At 43.7% G+C, this 21,624-nt stretch overlaps 1 protein-coding gene across 2 annotated transcripts in view; it reads right to left on the bottom strand.

The window, feature by feature from the left end:
• Positions 1–21,624, bottom strand: part of ACSS2 (acyl-CoA synthetase short chain family member 2) — an 83,185-nt gene that overhangs the window by 22,422 nt on the left and 39,139 nt on the right. The window contains exons 8-10 of one of the 2 annotated variants that reach the window (XM_082272946.1): positions 13,443–13,481; positions 4,973–5,110; positions 843–1,013 (exon numbers count right to left, since the gene is read on the bottom strand). In XM_082272946.1, the coding sequence (XP_082129072.1) occupies positions 843–1,013; positions 4,973–5,110; positions 13,443–13,481 (348 nt within the window). The remainder of the gene's footprint in view (positions 1–842; positions 1,014–4,972; positions 5,111–13,442; positions 13,482–21,624) is intronic. The other variant, XM_082272947.1, reaches the window with a different exon arrangement.

Raw genomic sequence — 21,624 nt, 5'->3', positions numbered from 1 at the left:
AAAAATACAAGTAAATAAAAAAAAAATGAATACATACATACATACATATATATATATATACATATATATATATATACATATATATACATATATATACATATATATATATATATATATATATATATATATATATATATATATATATATATATATATATATATATATATATATATATACACACACACACACACACATACACACACATAACCCTTAGGTTCCATTCACATTATCGAGTCTCCAAAGTTGTACGATTTCCAGTGCGACTTTGGTGCTGGACTTTGATGCGCCTTTTGGTGTGATTTTGATCTGACTTTACATTCTATGTATCAAAGTGGCATCAAAGTAGTGCAGGTACCTTTTCAAAGTTTTCAATTTGAAAAGAAGGGGGATGTCCAAAGTGGCATAAAAAAAAAGTGTGAATGGAGCCTTATAACATTCATGTCCCCCTTAATTTTCCCATACTGCACTGGAATGATTTGCTATGGAAAAAAACTGTCCTAATGTCCAAAATCTTTGTTGTAGCAATTAAAAAGGTCACGTTTATAAATGGAATACTGACGTGTGATAAACACATGTGCCATTGCTAACCTTTGGAAAATGTCAATCTCCTGGCTACCATGACATTTAGTCAAAATTCCTGATTTGTATAACTGTCCTGGGTTAACGGTTCAAAGTAATAAAGCCAGCATGACAGCCAGACAATTAGTATTTTTTAACAATGGCTTGCTATTTATTTTTCTCACAGCAGGTTTAATTTACAGCGTCTCACACAAAAAAGGTCAGTATTGCCCATAGCAACCAGATCTACTTATTTGTCCAGTTTTGCTTTCTTTGTAACATACCAAAACACTGGTTGCCCCATTGGCTAGTGGTCCGTAGGTGAGGTAGGAGTGTCCAGTGATCCAGCCAATGTCAGCGGTGCACCAATATATGTCACCTTGGTGATAATCGAACACATACTTGAAGGTGGTGGCAGTGAAGATCATGTAACCGCCAACAGTGTGCACTACTCCCTGTAATATACAAAATAGGTGTCACCGGCTAAACAATGAAAACAAGATAACAGTACAAATGGGTGTGTGGGAGGTGGCGCTTTCTGACCCTTAAAGGGTAACTCCACCTTTGAGGGAAAAAGAATAGGAAAAAAAAATTTAATGCCATTGCTACCCAAATCATATTGTAATAGGATGTTCTCAAAATTACTCTTCCCTTTTAATCTACAGAGCTGTAATTTTCAGTACAATTCAGCGCAATATAGCAACCTGAATGCATTCTGTACACATGGTGTATAGAACGCCCTCCAGAAATGTCAGTTTCTGCTTGTGTGATTGGTTCACTTATATTCCCTGAAGTCTGCAGTAGGATACAAGTCAGATTTTGGGCATCCCCTGCAACAAAAATGTTTTTGGTGAGATACTCCCAAAGGGAAATCATGTCTAAAAAGGATGCAGACCCTGCCACATTCCTCAGAGCCCTACAAGTGCAGCAGCTGGTTGATAATAAAATCACTCCCATACAGATTTACTCTACACATAGACACAGACAAACCGCTATTTCTCCAAAACCTACAAAACCAAGGTGGGAACCTGTAACAAAGTTTGTTAAAATCCCTGCAATGTACATTGATCATCCAGAGGAGTGTGTTTTGTTTCTCAACAAAAGTAGAGTTAGGCTCGGTTCACACTGGGGCGGCACGACTCTGTACTACTTTGGGGGCGACTTGTGCATTCCCATGCACCACGACTTCGGAGCGACTTGCACGGACTTCACATAATGGAAGTCTATGCAAGTCGCTCCGAGGTCGCCCCGAAGTAGTACAGGACCCTTTTTCTAAGTCGGAGCGACTTGTGTCGCTCCTATTAGAACGGGTCCTGTAGCAGGCAATGAACCGCGAGGGAGCGCGACTTGTCAGGCTGACAAGTCGTCTGACAAGTCGCGCTGGTGTGAATGGAGTCTAACTCTTTCAAAAATTATTACTTTAACAACGGGTAGTGTACAGGCACCCCTCAGGTTTACTACTCCACAGTGATGAATGGCCAAATTCAAACTTTTTTTTTTCTTGGGGTTCTGAAGTTGCATAACAGCTTTCCTTTCCCACTTACCAAAACTCCAGCAAAGACACCAGATTTGTTCAAATCCCCCTCGGTATCTCAATGTAACCTCCTATATCTTCTTATAGAACGCAACGCAGCACAATCCTGCCTCTGATAGAAAATAAACTTCCATCTTTTACCTATAGGTAAGCCTACAATAAGGCTTACCTATAGGTCGTGTAAATATCTCCTAAACATTTACTGCACATGCAGCGAGTGAAATCACTGACACATGCGCTCTGAAGGAATGGCCACCCATGCCTTCCTTCAGAGCCCTGTGCCGTGACTGGTGGCTCCCACGCCATTCAGTCATCGCAGCTCCAGCCAGTCACAGAGCTGGAGTCTGCGAACCTGGAAGCAATTGTGAAAAGAAAGGGGTGCGCTAACCTTCCAATTTAGCGACAGCACTAGAGTTGAAAATAGAAAATAGTGTAGTGTGCTCAACAAGAATAAGAAATACAAATAAATTCACATCTAAATAACCCAAATTGTTGGCGATTCCCACACAATATGAAAAACCTTTAGAGGTGTAAAGATACCAATGTGTACAAATAAACATATAAAAAGGCATGTTATCCATAACACATATAGGATGAATAAAGTCCTCGGATCATTCACACTGATCCCAAAAAAACCAAAGAATGAACTTCAATAAATCAGGAGATCTTCAATCCAGTCATCAATGAATCAATATATCCTCACAAGTAGAGGGAATAGCCCCTTACCAGATAACGCTGCAATGTGAGCCTTAATCGTGAACAAGCACTTTCCAGATGTGAATAAAGTGATAGATCACCAAGTGTTAGTGCAAACTTCTTACCAGAAGTATGAAGAGGGTAGACATGAACCAATGCTATGTGCCCGGTGAAAGGTGTCCAATGGAGGCTCCAATACATGGACTTGTTGGATAAGGTGTAGTGGAGGAATTCTAAAGTCCACGTATTGGAGCCACCATTGGACACCTTTCACCGGGCGCATCCATACATTAACATTGGTTCGTGTCTACCCTCTTCATACTTCTGGTAAGAAGTTTGCACTAACACTTGGGTGATCTTTCACTTTATTCACGTGTGGAAAGTGCTTGTTCACGATTAATGCTCACATTGCAACGTTATCTGGTAAGGGGCTATTCCCTCTACTTCACATGTAAGGATATATTGATTTATTGATGACTGGATTGAAGATCTCCTGATTTATTGAAGTTCATTCTTTGGTTGTTTTGGGATCAGTGTGAATGATCCGAGGACTTTATTCATCCCATATGTGTTATGGATAACATGCCTTTTTATATGTTTATTTGTACACTATTTTTTCTTTACACCTTTAAAGGTTTTTCATAGTGTGTGGGAATCAACAATTTGGATTATTTAGATGTGAACCTGGAAGAAAGACAGGTGAAGATGGAAGCTGTCTCCAGCGATGACATTGCATCGCTGGAAGGCTTCGTTTTCAGGTAAATTTCACATAATGTGCTGGTATACGATGCATACTAGCACATTATGCTTTTGCCTTGCAGGTAAGAAAAAAAAAATTGCAGCAGTTTACAACTGCTTTAAACAGTGAATGGCTCACTGAAGCCTCCTCATGTGTTACGTTTCAGGGATTACGGTGCAGGAAGGAGAACACCAGAAGCATTTGGTGAAATCCAACAGCAGATTTAATTTTTAAAAAAGGCACATTCAAAGCCAACAAGTTTCAGAGGTTCAAAAAGCCCACTTCGACAGAACTTTGCAATTGATGCGTAAAAGTAATATACGCTAGATCAGCCTTTTTCAACTAAGACGCCCAGGCATCCAGGGGCACCTTGAAGTATCTTCAGGGGTGCCTTGGCAAAATGCCTAAAAATTGTATACAAGCCAGTGAGATGAACAAGTCTGCATTTAATTACACAAAGCCACAGATTTTTTTTTATTGTGCACCATTTACAACCTTCTATCAGCCAGTTTCCTAACAACCAATAACATCATCAGTTATTAAGGACGACGGTTACCTGCACAGAATCCTTGTTTGACCCTCCCCTGCCCCTATCCATCAGCGCTGGGGTCACATTAGCTGAGCGATGGAGAAAAATTGAGGGAGAAGGGAAACATTGGACTACTAGTCAGTACCAGTGTTTAAAAGTGTATTTGCTTTGGAAGAATAAATCACCTCTAACGTTGGGTGTCCTACGTGTGTGGATGTTGCTGCATTATGTAAAACTATTAGAATATTTTTTTTACATGTTAGAAATTCTAATGGGGTGCCTCAAAGTCTGCTTACAACTTTAAAGGGTGCCTCAATTGAAAAAAAAAATTGACAAACACTGCACTAGATGGATATATAGTAATGGAGGTGCGATCTACAGAATACAAGATCTAAGGCTCGGTTTACATTTTTCCGAAGAAGAAACATAAGCGAAGCCACACTTGTTCCTGCAGAGCACAATGAATGCACATTCCCTTTGCAGGCACGTGGTGGTGCCATTGATTCTTAAATGGCACCCACTGCACCTTGCTAACGGGCACACTAAATTGGGTACCAAATTACATGGTAATAAAATGTCCCCCAAAAAAAAAAAAACAAGTGTCACGCACTCCTTTGGTGCGATATGGATTTGGTAGGCAACCCACTCAAAGGAATGGGCTGCCCTACCACAATGCATGGTAACATGCAAAAAACTTGCAGCAATACCTATGCTCTGTTGCATTGCACATATGTGAACCAAGCCTAAAGCATCTGCTCCAAAAGCCAGTTTACACACCACTGAACAATCCAGTGCCCCACGTTTCTCTTGTACCCTTTACAGGGACTGTCAGAGAACAATAATGGAAGGTAGTAAGGCAGGGTGCAGCCTTGCGTTTCATATTTTCAGAATACCGGCATAATGATGTACTCCTCACCTTGGGCTTCCCGGTGGATCCGCTGGTATACAGAATAAACAGCTCATCTTCAGCATCACACCACTCTGGCTCACACTCGATGCTCGCATTCTTTATCAAGTCGTGCCACCACAGGTCCACCGATGGATTCCACGGGGTCTGCAGAACGAAATAGAGGCATCAAAGAAAAACCCATTTCCCTCTACCAAACTGGCCTACCTTTCTTCTATCACATCCCATCTGTGTATGTGTGTACCAATCAAAACCGGTTTGAAAGAAAACCTGTCAAAAGTTTGCTGCCTCTGCTGGTGTCAACTGAAGATGCTGTGTGTCTGGCTGTTCTGAGCCACAGACCACAATAAGCATGCAGATAGGGACTTCTGAATTTTGTCTGACTTTCCCAATGGCAATACTCCCTAAGGTATATAGTGAAGTCAGTGGCCAGAAGACAAACATTTCCATAAGGTGGTCAGCGATGACACCATCGGCATTCCCCTCATGGCCTGTGTATTTTACACACACAACTGAATGAAAGTGCCAAATATTATCCCACGGGTCCAGGTTCGTGCTTAGACAAAAAGTCAATACATACAAGCTGTGACACCTGGCATTGTGCTTATCTCTATATTGGCAGTCCTGGACAAAGAAAATTCTGCCAGCTCAAACCAAGCAATAGAACTTTGTTATCTTGCTGGTGCACTAAGGATTTGTACCCCACAGATATCCAGATTATCACACTACCAAAGTTCAGGTATTGCACAATGGACATCTAATGTCACAGTACCTTTGGGCCTCTGCCAATGGGATCAGTTTGAGATAATTCTGGGGTCATTTAAACTTCATTGATCTGCAGATGACTTAATTCTCACCTTCAAGTAGGTTTTGCACCCTCCTGTCACATAAAAATTGAGCCTTTGTACCTACGAATAAGAAAAAGAATACTCCTCCTGCCCCGTACACAACTGATCACTGCTCCGCTGCCTAAACCCCAAATTCCACTGGTAAAACCAACATTTCTGGGTGTAATGGTCTCATGGATCACCCGCGGTTCTCACTGGTTCTTCCTGCTGACCTGTAGTGACATGGAGGTCAGTAGATGAACAAAGTAGAGAGAACGCAGGAAATTTACACTCCAGGAAGTGTCGTTTTTCAACAGACCTTGGGGGACTATTTCTTAGCACCAGAGCAGCATTTAGTAGTGTGAGCTGCAGGAGAGGTAAGTATTGTCTTTCTTTATATAGGTATAAGCTTGGTTAAGCCTTTTCAGTCATTATGTGACAGGGTTGCCTTAAAGAAAATCTACAACAAGATGAATGTTGGTGCTGTTAATGTTAACTCTTTTTTTTTTTTTTTTAAAGAAAAACACGAAACTAAAAAATGTTCCTGACCCTCAACAAGCATGCAGCTAGAAACGTCAGACCTTCTGTTCTCTATACATGTTTAAGGTTTAAGTATTGAAGTCTTTAGATCAGTTTCATAGGCCAAGTAATTAGCATTTTTAAAAATGTTCAGCAATAAGAGCATACATTTAGGGTCACAATAAATCCATTACAGTATTTCGGCTCAAATGATTGACTATATGGCCAAAGTTTGTGGACACCTGACCGTCCCATCTATCTAAATAGCCAACTGTATGTGGCTATTCCTCCAAATTACAATTACCAAATTCAGGTGTGAAGAGCACTATTAATGCTACAACACAAACACATTTCTCAACCTTGTGGTAACAGTTTGATGAAGATCCTGATCTATTCCAGAGCGACTGTGCCCCTGTATCACAAAGCCATGAAACATGGTTTTGATGAGTTGGTGTGGGAGGAACTTAGAGGAACTCCAGTCTCCCCCCCCCCCCCCCACCACAAAAAAAAAACCTCAAAGTCAGCAGCTACAATAACTGTAGCTGCTGACTTAATAGGACGACACTTACCAGCTCCTATATCCAGAGCTGTCCTCACCCGAGCCAATTCTTCAATGAGCTTTGGGCCCAAGGGCCACCATCTTGACTAAGGGAAAATGGCAGTGAAGTTTTGTGGCTTCAGAACCAGATTCCAAATGTACATAAGCGAACTGAACTGCGGTTTGTGAATGGTACCGCAGTCTTCTTGGACCTGTATTGTGTTCCAGAATGCTGCAGGAGGAGGAAAGGAGGCTGAACATTTGCTCAGATCGCCACTGCGATCTGGATAGAAATGAGGGAGCAGGTACCTGTCAAAATCAGGTACCGCTCCCTCCTCCCCCCCCCCCCCCCCCCAAAAAAAGAAAGTGCTAAACGTAAATGAGAAGAGGGGAGGGAATAGGGAGAGTGGAACTTCCTCTTTTGAATAAAGTTCTGCTTTAGTGGCCTGCACAGAGCCTTGACCATAGCCCTACTGCACATCTGAGGGTGGAAATGGAGCCAGGGCTTCTCATCCAACATCACAAATGCTCCTTTGGCTGAACAGGCAAAATTTCCTACACTTTTTTTTTTTTAAAGACTTTCCTAGAAGAGTGGAGGCTGCTATATCCACATAGAGGCGAGGCAACTTTATATTAATGCACCTGGTTTTGGAAGGTGAAGTCCAGCAAGCTCACATAGATGTGATGGTTAGGTGTCCATAAACTTATATATATATATATATATATATATCTCACACACAGTGCCTTGAAAAAGCATTCCTACCCCTTGAAATTTCCACATTTTTTGTCATGCTGCAACCAAAAACGTAAAATGCATATCATTTTTTGTGATAGACCAGCACAAAGCGGCACGTAATTGTGAATGAAAGGATAATGATAAATGGTTTTCAATAATTTTTACAAATATATAAAAAGTGTGGCATGCATTTGTATTTATCCCCCCAGTCAATACTTTGTTGAACCAACCTTTGCTGCAATTATAGCTGCAAGTCTTTTTGGGGATGTCTCTACCAGCTTTGCACATCTACAGTGACATTTTTGCCAATTTTTCTCTGCAAAACAGCTCAAGCTCTGTCAGATTGGATGGAGAGCATCTGTGAGCAGCAATTTTCAAGTCTTGCCACAGATTCTCAATTGGATTTAGGTCTGGACTTTGACCCTGGCCATTCTAACACATGAATATGCTTTCATCCAACAGGCTTTCTTCTAAGATTGCCCTGCATTTGGCTCCATCCATCTTCCCATCAACTCATCCGCAAATACTGAGATTGCACTAGATATCCCCTCCTCTAGATCATTTATGAATAAATTAAACAGGATTGGCCCCAGGACAGAACCTTGGGGGACCCCACTTTCCACACCCGCCCAATCCGAGTACTCCCCATTAATCACCACCTCTGGACTCTTCCCTGGATCCAGTTCTCTATCCAGGTACTCACCCTATGGTCCATACCTATGTACCTTAGTTTGTACAGTAAGCGTGGGGATGGTGTGTTCAGAGTGATGTGCAGTGTTAGTTTTCTGCCACACATAGCGTTTTTCTTTTAGGCCAAAGAGTTTCATTTTGGTCTCATCTGACCAGAGCATCTTCTTCCACATGTTTTCTGTATCCCCCACGTGGCTTCTGCAAACGGGACTTCTTATGGCTTTCTTTTAACAATGGCTTTCTCCTTGCCACTCTTCCATAAAGGCCAGATAATAGTTGTCCTGTGGACAGAGTCTCCCACCTGAGCTGTGGATCTCTGCAGCTCCTCCAGAGTTACCATGGACCTTTTGGCTGCTTCTCTGATGAATGCGTTTCTTGACCGACCTGTCAGTTTAGGTGGACGGCCATGTCTTGGTAGGTTTGCAGTTGTGCCATACTTTTCCCATTTTCAGATGATGGATTGAACAGTGCTCTGTGAGATGTTCAAAGCTTGGGATATAATTTTTGTATACTCTAACCCCACCCTGCTACAAACTTCTTTACAACTTTATCCCTGACCTGTCTGGTGTGTTCCTTGGCCTTCATGATGCGGTTTGTTCGCTAAGGTTCTCTAACAAACCTCTGAGGGCTTCACAGAACAGCTGTATTTATACTGAGATTAATTTATACACAGGTTGACTATTTACTAATTAGGTGACTTCTGAAGACAATTAGTTTCAATGGATTTTAGTTAGGGGTATCAGAGTAAAGGGCCATACACACTAAGATTTTCTGAAGACTTTTTCCTTCAGGATTTACCTTTTCTATGTAGTGCAAGGGCCTGCCAGATTGCATACAAATTGAAAGTGTTTAGGTTTGACCTCATATTATATGGTTTTGGTAAGTCTAAAGGAAAAAGTCTTCAGAAAATCTTATAGTGTGTGCTGAATACAAATGCATGCCACACTTAACCATTTATCATTTTTCTTCCACTTCACAATTATGTGCTACTTTGTGTTGGTCTATCACATAAAATTCCAATACAATACATTTACGTTTTGGTTGTAACATGACAAAATGTGGAAAATTTCAAGGGGTATGAATACTTTTTCAAGGCACTGTATATATGTGCTGCTAAGCACCGCACAGACTGTGTAAGAGGAAATTTATACGATATGCAACAGTTCCATTTCATTTAATCAACACTGCAAACTAATGGCAGGACAATGTGATATAAGACATTGGTGATCAGACAATACAGACAGACATTTTCTACAAGTCACAAAATGAGCAATTTAAAAAAGGAACTCCACCCAGTGAAAACACACAAAGGAAGCGGTAAAGTGGTGCGTTTACAAGTGTTATCCTCCACCATTACTGTGCAACTTTACAGCATGCCATATAAAGGGTGACAACGATTTGTGCCCCTGCCCTCTGAACACTCTTTGGACTACTAGTGATCCCCAGACTGATGACGCTGTGCTGTATCCCTCCTGTAATCTGGTGTTGGTCTCCGGCTGCCAGAGCTGACACTCCCACCGCAAGCCTGATTTTAGGCAAAAAACAACTTTGTTTAAGATGGATGTCAAAGAACTGCAAAGCCACAATGTAAATAACTACCTTTTGACGAAATTTGCACATTAATAAAAATGAGTGGATTTCAATATCTACCCATCAAAACAATAAGATTTTTGGCTACTATTGCTACACGTTGCTAATCCCAGAACCTCATCCATAATCCATATTTTTTAAAGTTTAATTCAAGCCTTAATGAGGAGTTCCACTCAAAAGTGGAACTTCCGCTTATCTGTCTCCTCACCCCCGTCTGGTGCCACAATTGGCACCTTTCGGGGGGGGGGGGGGGGGTACCTGTTTTTGACAGGTACCCTGTCCCCACTTCCGTCAGACCTCGCCGTGGCGAGGTTTGTCAAGAGGTTCGGCCCCCTCCTCCCTCTGCTTCGTGGCCAATTACCGAGCGCAGCGCGCTTCGCGCATGCGCAGTAGGGGCCCGGCTGTGAAGCTGCAAACCGGCAATGGTGGCGGCAGCACTCGACAGCCAATGGAAACATCGGCTGTGGTGCTGACATTACTGGAATCCAGGACAGATAAGTGTCCTAATATTAAAAGTATGTGTAGCTGCTGCTTAATTTCTGGAGGGGGAGGGGGGGGGCGGAACTCCGCTTTAACTTCAGTCTTGCACAGTTGTACAGGCTTTCCTCCTGTACTAAGATGCTTACTATGATTTCACTGCTCACTGTGAGCTTCTTACAGTGAAAGTTAAAATCTGCAGCAAATCGGACAGAGCCCACCCCATTTCCTGGCTGGAGGACATCCAACATCATCTAGCTTATTCCTCCCCAGCCTGACTATCCCTGGCCCACTCCTTTCATTCATTGAATTTCAAATAATAGAGGCTAAACATCCTATGTGGGTGTTACATGGGGGAGCCTGCATTCAAATACATCCTGCCACAGAATGCCCGCTGCTCCAGACAGGTTGATAATCAACCATCAAGACATTGATATCTGCAGAACTCCTCCCAAGAGCCAGCCCACTGCCTGCATCAGGTCTGAGGGCTCTGGAGAGGAGTACTGATGCAGGGCACTGGGAGGTGTTCAGAAACTATGTATAGCACCCTGTAAGCCCTTCCCACCAGCCATGATCTGCCTGAATTGCATAGAACAGCACAGAGAATTAGAGAGGAAATATTTGGGGCTAACATAAGGTTCATAATGCAAACCGAAAGGTTTTATTTAAAAATTTCAATAGCATGTTAAGGGGGAGGGAGAAACCTGGGATAGCAAAATATAAGCGTAATAAACTGAAACTTTAACGTTCTTTTGCAATACTAAACAGCTGTGATAATCTTTGGAAGCCGATGGCACACTTAATGCCAAGAATCTAAAGCTGGGCCATTTTATTCAAATTGCAGGTGATTTCCCTACTCCTTAGTTCTTAATAATCCTTCCTTACCTGTTGCTATATACAAGAGGAAGTTAATCAGTTCCAACTAAAACATTTTTTTTAAGCCTTGACAAGAGCTTGTTTATTGCCAATAAAAGTCTCCACACTTCCTGTTCATTCAAGTGATTTGAAGGCATTAACCCTTCCCTATAATACCCACAATTAAAAAAAGGAGGAGATCTTTTAAGTGACTGTAAACCAAACTATGCAAAGCATTTCTTCTGCAACTGAAGAGAGTGAATGCTTAACTCTCTGGTGGGTAAAGCCTGAATTCTGCTCCCTTCAAGCAGTACAGCCTCTGGAAAAGGCTTCAGCATTCAATACTTCGTGAAGAGTCAAATGTCTGCAGCCCCTGCCCCCATCTATGGTTCCTCCCGACCGCTATTGTGTCACTGTAGGACTCAGGGGTTGGGGGGGGGGGGAAGAACCACTGAGTGGGGCAGGGGGATACAGGCATTTAATGATCCTACAAATATTAAACATTGAAGACTTTGCCAAAGGTTGTTCTCAGGGTGAAAGGTAGCTAACTAATTATATACACAGATAGGTCACCTATCAGTTCCTGGTGGCAACTACAACATTTTAGTTAAAATTGGAGATTGAATAATGTAGGCGTTTAACAAACCATATTAAAATAAGGGGGTGACATGCCAACTGTAAAAGCGTTACATGGACCTGAGAATTTTTTCCAAAGCTGTTTTTTTTAATAAGGAGACCCTGTCACCCACCTCAAAAAATTTTAAGTAAAAGTACAGAAAAAGCAAATATTTTAAATGCTTACTTGTGATGTTTTTCCTTTATATAAATATTGTTAATTCACTTGTAATATGCCTTTAAGGGCCCGGTTCACACTACGTCGCTCCGACTTAGGGGGCAACCTGTAAAGTCGTGTGCAGCACGACTTCGGCGCGACTTGCACGGACTTCATAAAATGAATGTCTATACAAGTTGCTCCAGCTCGCCCCGAAGTAGTACAGGAACCTTTTTCCAAGTCGGAGCGACTTGTGTCGCTCCTATTAGAACCGGTCCTGTACTACACTATGGGACGCGACGGTGCATGACTTGTCAGGCTGACCAAGTCGCCTGACAAGTCGTACCAGTGTGAATGGAGGCTAAAGAGGTTGTAAAAAAAAAAAAAACATCCTGTAAGACTAAGGCATAATGAGCTAGTGTGCATCGCATGCTAGCTCATTATGAAATACTTACCTTAGAAGGAAGCCCCCGCAGTGCCGCCCGCTCACCAGTGACACGGCCGACACGTTCGGCCGTCCTGCTTCCTTGGTTTGCGTCCTCCGGCCATCTGATTGGCCGGAGGCGCGATTACATCACTCCCGCGCATGCGCGCCAGAGCCACCGTCCATGGCACAGGGCTCTGAAGGAACGGCACAGGTGGCTGTTCCTTCAGAGTGCATGCGCCGATGACATATGAAAAGTAAATATCTCCTAAACGGTGCAAGTTTAGGAGATATTTACAGTATCTATAGGTAAGCCTTATTATAGACTTACCTATAGGTACAAGTTATCAGAATGGGTTTACAACCTCTTTAAACCTGTTAGAAAATTTGACTACTGCAGAAAAAGTCAGTTCCCTAGCACAGATCTCCTCCTTTCTTGCACATCATTGCCCTCTCCTCTTCTGGGAGTGTTTAATTACACTCTGTGCTGGTCCAGCTCTTCTGCCCCATCCCACACCCTCCTATATAACCTTTTTACAGTATGTAGCTCCTGGGGAAGGAGTGCAGTGAAAACTATAGATTAGAGTGTCATTTGAGTGACAACTCTGAGTTTGCTGACATTCAATCCAATATGATGGTGCCCATCAGCAATCTCTGGGTTTTTGGATGTGGAGGGAGGCTTCTACAGGTAAATAGCATGCAAAAAATATAGCAAATGCACGTATAATGTTAAAGAGAGATTTCTGTTGGAAGTGGTCTTGTGACAGGAGCTCTTTAAAGTTTAATCTTAACATGGGATTTGTAGCTGCACACATCAGAATCAAGACAAAAACTAACCTATCAATTCCAGGTGAAAATACCCTTTAAATAATTGACCCCTATCCTTCTGAAAGAGAGTTAATGTTAAACGTGAGTGTTGATCTACACCTACACAAGACATTTCAGGATTAATAGCACACCCAGTGAGTAGGACAGACAGAACCCGCCATGCTGTTAGTCAGACTCTGGAAACGGTCAGTACACACAGTGTCTTGCAGGTACAGAGAAATACCTGGGGATGAGATCTTTTTTGTTTTTCTTGCTTGTTTTCCTGTCAAAGACCCAGACAGACAAATGTATTGAGCAGCATTATAACAAAATAAAAAAAATAAAGAAAAAAAAAAAAAAAGAAAGAAAAAAAAAAAAAAAAGAAAATCAGGGAAAAAAAGCCATCAAATGACAAAAATCTAATTCTGCAGATGGTGATCTGAGTCAGTAGCACAAACTTTTGGTACATTTTTATGAATATTTTAGCCCAACCCCACCTTACCATCTTAAAATGACAGCCAGCGCAGCACATCTTGGGAGAAATGTTCAGACTCTGGTTGCGGCCACATAGGAACTGAACACGTTCTGTATAGGGTCCTTTAAGCTGGCCATACACAGAGTAAATTTCAGACCGCTTCTGATGCAAATGGGCAAAATTAAGCCAAACAGCTGCTTCGTCCAATCAGGTGCAGGCACTGAGTATTCTGACAGCTGCAGGTGCCGGATGTTAGATAACAAAAACAGTGGAGAAGAATACTCCATCCATGCAGTTTAGTGTAGATAAGGAAATCAAATATATTCTATGGCCAGCTTAGCTTTCCATGTATTGATAAAGATCCTTAGAACCTAAGTTTTAAGAAGAAATGAAAAAGGTGAACACCAAACTCCCTCCCCCCACACTGGTCCCCATTGTATTTACCTCTGGGTGATGAGCTGTCAGTGCCCACGCAGCCAGTGCAGCAGTCAGGGGGATTTGCAATCCCTGTTCTTCTTCCTCGTCTTTCTACTGCACTTTGGGACAGATAAAAACGACTGATGCACAGAGCATCACTCAAACCAATCCCAGGAGTGGGGAGTTTAAATCTCCAAGCTGCTGCACCAACTGCATGGGCCCTGACAGCACAACACCAATGGGGGAAAGTACAGCAGGGACCAGGATGTGGGGAGGGTGTACGATGTTAGCTCACCTTTTCATTTTTTTTTTTGAAAAGGTGAACTAACCCTTTAGGGGAAAAGTGGCAGACACTTGCATGTTAATTCCAGAAAAGTGTTTTATGATCACTAACAGCTACTGAGTTTTGGGGGGTTTAAAGGGTCCATCTACACCAGGGCTTGGCGAATGTTGAAGAATGTTGAGTTTACACTGGACTGCTGGATATAAAATATTTACAGACAATGCTATGGCAGGGAATAAGCACTGGTTCACACTGCGCCGTGACTTATCATGCGACTTGAGTTCAAAGTCGCGTGACAAGTCGCGCCCCGGTAATGGCAATGGAACCATTATAATCGGTGCGACTAAAAAAAGGTTCCTGCATTACTTTGGGGTGACTTCAACATGACTTGCATTGACTTCTGTTAAGAGCTGTTCCAGAAGCCATTTAGGACAACATTCAGTAACCGCCAACACCCCGTCTAATCTGTGTACTCTTACTAGCTGCAGAGATGCTCTCATTGGACGATGGAAGGGCAAAAAGTGGGGCTTAGCATTGAAGCCAGGGAAAATCAGACCCCATTAACAGGTCACACTAAAATCACAAAGGGTCACAGAGAAGGCTTTCCTAGCTAATAAAGGTAATAGCATGCAGTCTGTGGTGTATACACTTACACAGAACTAGTTTAAAGGAAACTATTGGAATATGAGGGCTGTAACTTCTGACCTCTTCTAAAAATGGATAGTTGCCCGGCTGTCATGCTGATCCAATAACTAAAAAATCTGAGCCACCAACTGGTGGCAAGCATGCATTTCAGGAGTCCTGCGCTCACTCTGATTTTACCTGTTTGCTTCTAGTCAGTGACTCAAAAGTATTAAAAAGTGGAGGCCGAGTAACTAGAATTTTTGTGAGAAGGTCAATAATGGCAGCTCCCATGTTTCTGTCCTCACAGGATCACTATAAAATGGAATGTAGCAGACCTAACTCAAGATATAAATCTTAGCCCTCTTGCCCTGCTGGTCCCATTAAAATTATTCTAGGACAATATCCCCCCGGACAATATCCCCCCCCCAACCCTAACCTTCACCCTAACCCTATGTCCAGGGGGATGTTTTCCAGGGGGGGGATTATGTCCGGGGGGATATTGTCCTGATACCCATTAAAAATACCAATCTTTTAACAGGCTGGGGCTTCTTCTGACTCCAGTCCCAATGTGACATGCGGTGGGAGCTGAGAGTAGACAGAGATACAGATTGGCTGCTCATGCACAGGCCTACTGGGAGCCAGATTACACTTAGTCCCCTAATTATGAATCTTCAAGTAGCAAAATTTCAAGGATACGAACATCACATTTGTGGTTCAGTGTACTTACTGTATAAAGTATCTATATTTTAACCTTTTTTTTTTATTATTTGTGTGAAATGGGTTATAAAACTATCTCAGTAATTTATTGGGCAGATTGTGTTGGTTCGATACCTAGGCTAACTTTTTCGGACTTACAAATTGGACTTATGAACGTGCTCTCGGAACTGAACTTGTTCGTATGTAGGGGACTTACTGTATGCTCTATGCTGAAACTCCACTTAGGAAACGTTGACACCCGGGGGGACACCAAACCAAATGAGAAATAAGAATTCCAGTGATCCTTTTATCTGTTTAATTTGGAGACTATGGGGAGAATAGCCTACGTTCATTTGCCAATTTATATCCACTTTAACAGATTTAATCTGCCTCAGCTCAAGCTGCACAGACAGTAAAGTATAGTCGATAATGCAGGTATGATCCAGCCAGCCTCAGGGCAGGAAATATGACCAGCATGCTCTAACAACTTGCAAGGTCTGATGCACTTAGCATGCTTACATGAATGGAGAGGAGGCAAGAGCCTGCAAGCAGACACTTCCTATTCTGCTCATCTAAAGCCCCGTACACACACGCAGATCGTCGTCATACAAACGTCGGCGGACGAAAGATCTGCCGATTGTACGCGTGTTAGTATGGTGCCTCCGACAGATGTCTGCACACAATCCGCGGACAAGAGTCTTTCTTGCAAACATGAAAATTTTTGTCTGCAGACACCAGAACGGACGATTGTTCGCCTGTCAGTACAGAAATCAGCCGACAGACCGCAGATTTGCAAGACTGGGCATGCTCAGAAAATAAAAAACACAGGGAAAGTTAACCATTACATGACATCACTTCTGCAGTCAGCTGAAGTCTGCGGACAAAATTCTTGTGCTGTCCTTGTGCTGTCTTTGCACTTTTCAACAGACACCGACATCCCGGGGAGAAAAGACGAACATTTGTATGACGACGATCTGCCTGTGTGTACGGGGCTTAAGATTCCAGCAAGTCTTAACCTACCTGATCAACTGCAGCAAATGGAAGACTTGAGCCAGCCATAGACGGTTTGAATCTTGGTCGGTTCTGCAGGGATCAGTCGATATTCAAACCATCTATGGGCAGGCTGAATATACCCAAAGTCGATCCATCAGTCGACTTGGGTACAACCAGCATATTGGGCTTTTACATGCAATTATTGCCAGAGGCTATAACCATCAGCAATAATCACTGTGTTCTCCCCGCAGGGACGATGACTTCACCTCCCTGACGGCAGAACAAAAGAGGCTAAGCGGCAGGGATTGTCCCATCAATACGGACCAGGGGAATCAAGCGATTTTCTTTCCTGCAACCTTATGCCTATTGATGTATTTACAATGCTAAGATTATCAGAAAAATGGAGTTGGGCTTTAGAGTAGAAGTTTCAAGCTAAAACTAAAATCTCTAAATATATATGCATCCACAATCTAAGACTGACCTATCTAGCCCTGCAAAGCAAAAATCGCTATACATACCTTTTCTGAAGCTGCTCCGGTCCGGTTCCACGCTGAGCTGTCAGCGGGAGTGTGCAGGAGAGGCAGCTGCCAACGGAATGCCCATATAATAACTCTTTGGGAGACGTCACTTTCCAGCCATTGTTGGATGTCTTCTGCACAGAGATTCCGCTGCTGGAAACCGGACCGGATCGGCTTCAGAAAAGGTATGTATAGCGATTTTTGCTTTACAGGGCTAGATAGGTTAGGAGATTTAGAGATTTTAGTTTTAGGGTGAACTTGTTTTAGGTGTACATTTAGTAACCAGTGTTAAACAGGTGTTAAGCCTTATCACAGTGAAGCAGGGTGGTAATTCCCTAAGAGGTGTTTAGTAAACCGTGTTAACTAAGGTAGGAACCAAATATCACATCTCTTCACCAATACATTCACCAGCTATGAAATGGCAACAAGTACAAACAAGGCATTGCAAAAGAGAAGGCAATTATTAAAAAAGGTCAGGAGGACAATGACATTATTATATGTAATGGAGTGGTTATAAGTCTGGCTAATTTTTACAAATTACAGCAGTGATTTGGTCAGTTTCTGCCTCACCAACCGGATGCTTAAAGCGGAGTTCCGCCCTAAAAAATGGATTTTTTTAAAATCTTACCGTAAAATCCTTTTCTCTTAAGCTCATTGACAGACGTAGTCCTCCTTGATTAATATCAACTCGGGTTATACTGCCCTCTACAGGAGTAGGACTAGACAGGAAAGAAAACGTTCTGGCCACACCCTAGGGGCAGTCCCAGAGGGTATATCCTCTCACTTCCTGCTACAGCAAATCAGTTATGTCACAAAGCAGTGTTTAGAGAATTTAACCCAACCCAACTCAAAAACAGAGGGGCGGGTACTACGTCTGTCAATGAGCTTAAGAGAAAAGGACTTTACGGTAAGATTTTACAAAAATCCATTTTTCTCTGTCGCTCATTGACAGACGTAGTCCTCCTTGATTAATATCAACTCGGGACGTCCCAAAGCAGTGCCACAAATGAGGGGTGGGAAAATGGAAATCAAAATCCAATCTAGAAGGCCCAACCGGTGCCAACTAGAAGTTTTAAAGGCTCATCAATCACACGAAATTCAATCCAACGGAAAAAAACCCTCGAGGTAGACCACCGGTCTCCTCAAATTGCGGCCTGCAAAACCTTGCGGCCAAATGAGGCATCCGCCGATGCCATCACATCAACTTTATAAAATTTTGTAAAGGTATGAACCGACGACCAGGTAGCCGCCTTGCACACCTGGACCACTGACGCCTGATGGCGGTAGGCCCAGGAAGTACTGAGCGCTCGAGTGGAGTGCGCCTTAACAGGGAACGGAGGATTCCGACCCTTAATAGAATAAGCCTGTACCACCGTCTGTCTAATCCATTTGGAGATAGTCGCGGCAGATGCAGGCAACCCCTTTCTGGAGCCATCCGTGATCACAAAAAGTGAATCCGTCTTACGTAACGATTCCGTAGTCTTCAGGTATACCCTGATTGCCCGAACCACATCCAAGGAATGCAACGCATATTCCTGAGGATGATTGGGCTTAGGACACAAGGAAGGTAGCACAATATCTTCATTCAGATGAAAATCTGAAACCACCTTAGGAAGAAAGGATGGCTTCGGATGAAGAAATACCTTATCCCTATGAACCACTAGATATGGGGAATGGCATGATAATGCAGCCAGTTCTGACACCCTGCGTGCAGAAGTGATAGCCACCAAGAAGGCCACCTTCTGGGATAATGTAAGCAAGGGAATCTCCCTGATATTTTCAAAGGGAGGTTTCTGAAGAACCGACAAACACCAAATTAAGATCCCAGGGCGGTAAGGGCGCGCGCACTGGTGGAGCCAAGTGCCGCACCCCCTGGACACCAAGGAATGAGTAGCCCAAGGCTTCTGACAGAAGATTGCTAATGCTGAAACCTGACCCTTGATAGTGCTCAAGGATAGTTTCTGCTCAACCCCCTTTTGCAGAAAAGCCAAGATTCGGGTCACCGAATAGGTACGTGGGGGAAATTCCAAAGATTCACACCACGCGATACAAGTCTTCCATGTGCGATAATAGACTTTGCTGGAAGTCGCTTTCCTTGCTTTAATTTGAGTAGGAATAACTGAAGCTGACAACCCTCTGTCCTTCAGTACCTGGGTCTCAATAGCCAGGCCATTAAAACCAGCGACTGTAAAGCACGATGGAAGATCGGTCCTTGAGACCGCAAATCCTCCCTGAGAGGAAGTCTCCAAGGAGCGTCCGCGACTAGCCTGTCCAAGTCGGAGTACCCGGCTTGACGAGGCCAGCTCGGAATTTCCAGGATAACTGGAGTTCCCTCTACCTCTATCCTGCGGAGAAATCTCAGCAGCAATTTTGAGAGGGGGGGGGGGGGGAAGACATATAGTAGCTGATACTGCCTTTACAGGCCGTTCAGCGCGTCTGCTGCGTCCGCTAGAGGATCGCGGGTGCGAGCCCTGTTGAGCCAACCTACCAACAGATCCATATCCGGGGTGCCCCAATGAAGGGACAGCTGGTGAAATACCTCTGGATGAAGAGACTATTCCTCTTGATCCAGAATCTGACGGCTGAAATAATCTGCCTGTCCACCCCCGTGATAAATATCGCAGAGAGAACTGGAACAACTGTTCCCCCAATAAGAATGTTGGCCACTTCTATGGCCGCCAGGGCACTCTTGGTGCCCCTTGGTGATTGACATAAGTCATGACCGTGGCATAGTCCGATTGGATCCGAAACGGGCTGCCCTGGAGCTGCTCGGTCCAGTAAATCAGACAAAGTCTGATCGCTCTCAGTTCCAACACATTTATCGGTAACCTGGAATTTATCAGAAGAAATGACTTCCCCTGGCTGAGCATCGGAGACCGAAGCCACCAGACCAGAGCCTCCCTGGTCCGCTCACTCAATCGGATCCGATTGTCCAGGGAATCGGGATTCCGATTCCATATGAGAAGAATCTCCTCTTTGGAGAATTCGGGTATGAGACTGGGCAAACGGTACTGCCTCTAAGGAGGCGACCATCAATCCCAGCCAGCTGACGGACAGCAACATCCGAATCATTGACTGAATCTTCTGGAGTTTCTCCGCATGGAGAAACACTCTTGCCAAGGATGTATCCAAAATTAGGCCCAGATAGTTCAGTCTCCTGGTGGGAACCAGGGATGATCTTTGGGAAAAGCAACGAAAACGCTGATGTCCTGCGAAGATGGGGATATAAGGATAGGCATCCTAAATGTCTATGGACGCCAGGAAATCCCCCTGATGCAGGGAGGCCACCACTGTATGGATGGACTCCATCTCTTCCAAGACCAGAATTGGACGCACCTAGCCCTTTTTCCTGGGCATTGTGAACAAGTTTGACTAGAACTCCTCCAAGGAATGGGAACTACCACTGCTTGTTGTATCAAGCTGTCCCCCGCAAAGCTTTTAAGCGACCCAGGGATGTCGACTATTGGAAGGGAAGAATCGCACCGGTGGAAGTGATCGAAACTCGATCTTGTATCCCGACCATATGACCTTGCGAACCCCTTTATCCGGGATTCTGGAAAGCCCTGGATCCGGAAACCGGTGCAGACGTCCCCCCACCCTAGAGATGGGTGGGGCCCATTCTGTCAATCCAACGGGATAACAGTGGCTTTATTTAGTCTGGAAATCGGTGAGTCCACTGTTGGTGGTACCGTCCATCTTTGTAATGAGGGATTCCACAAAATGATAGCGCCTAGCCATGCGTTTGGAAATAGCAGGGCTCATTTACGGACGACCCTATTTGGGCAAGGGAAACCCTTCAGCATTTTGGTAGGCTTGCTAGTACCAAAAAAGGAATATGAGTCTCAGCTACCTCTGCCGGTGTAACCTCAAGATTTAAGGTTTCCCGGACAGACACAACTAGTGCTTCCACCAACGCTTCTTGTGCTATGGCGGAGGCAGAAGCGTCCTCCTTACTGTCTGAGGAGACCGTACCTGAGACAACAACCCCAGAAAAGGGACTGCAATGACCAGCTCAGAATCCGTATCTGAGGTATCAGATGACATAGGGGTAGGCGGGGGTCGCTCTTCTTGACCCCCGTCCCTGACAGGCTACCTCCACCCGGGATACCAAAGACTCCAAAACTGCTGATAATGCATCATCACAAGTGGGGTACTGGAGGGTCCTGCGGCCACCCTGAGGGGATCAGGTGGGGATACATGTGTGGCAGGGTTCATGTAACAAGACACTTGCCAGCAAACACAAAAAAAATTAAAAAAAAAAAAAAAAAATGTTTTTTTCTTGAAACTTAGTAGCAGTAGCGCCCCTCAGTCTACCTGCTTGGACCCCTCAGAAAGAGAGAGAGAGAGGGAGAAAGAGAGAGGGAGAAAGAGAGAGAGAGAGAGACCCCAAGGCTCACCTGATGCACAGAAGTTTCTTATC

This window comes from Pelophylax lessonae, assembly GCF_965119305.1.
Source record: "Pelophylax lessonae genome assembly, chromosome: 11".
In the NCBI taxonomy this organism is placed as follows: domain Eukaryota; kingdom Metazoa; phylum Chordata; class Amphibia; order Anura; family Ranidae; genus Pelophylax; species Pelophylax lessonae.
Note: the sequence above shows the minus strand (reverse complement) of the source record. Positions and strands in the feature narration are given on the sequence as shown.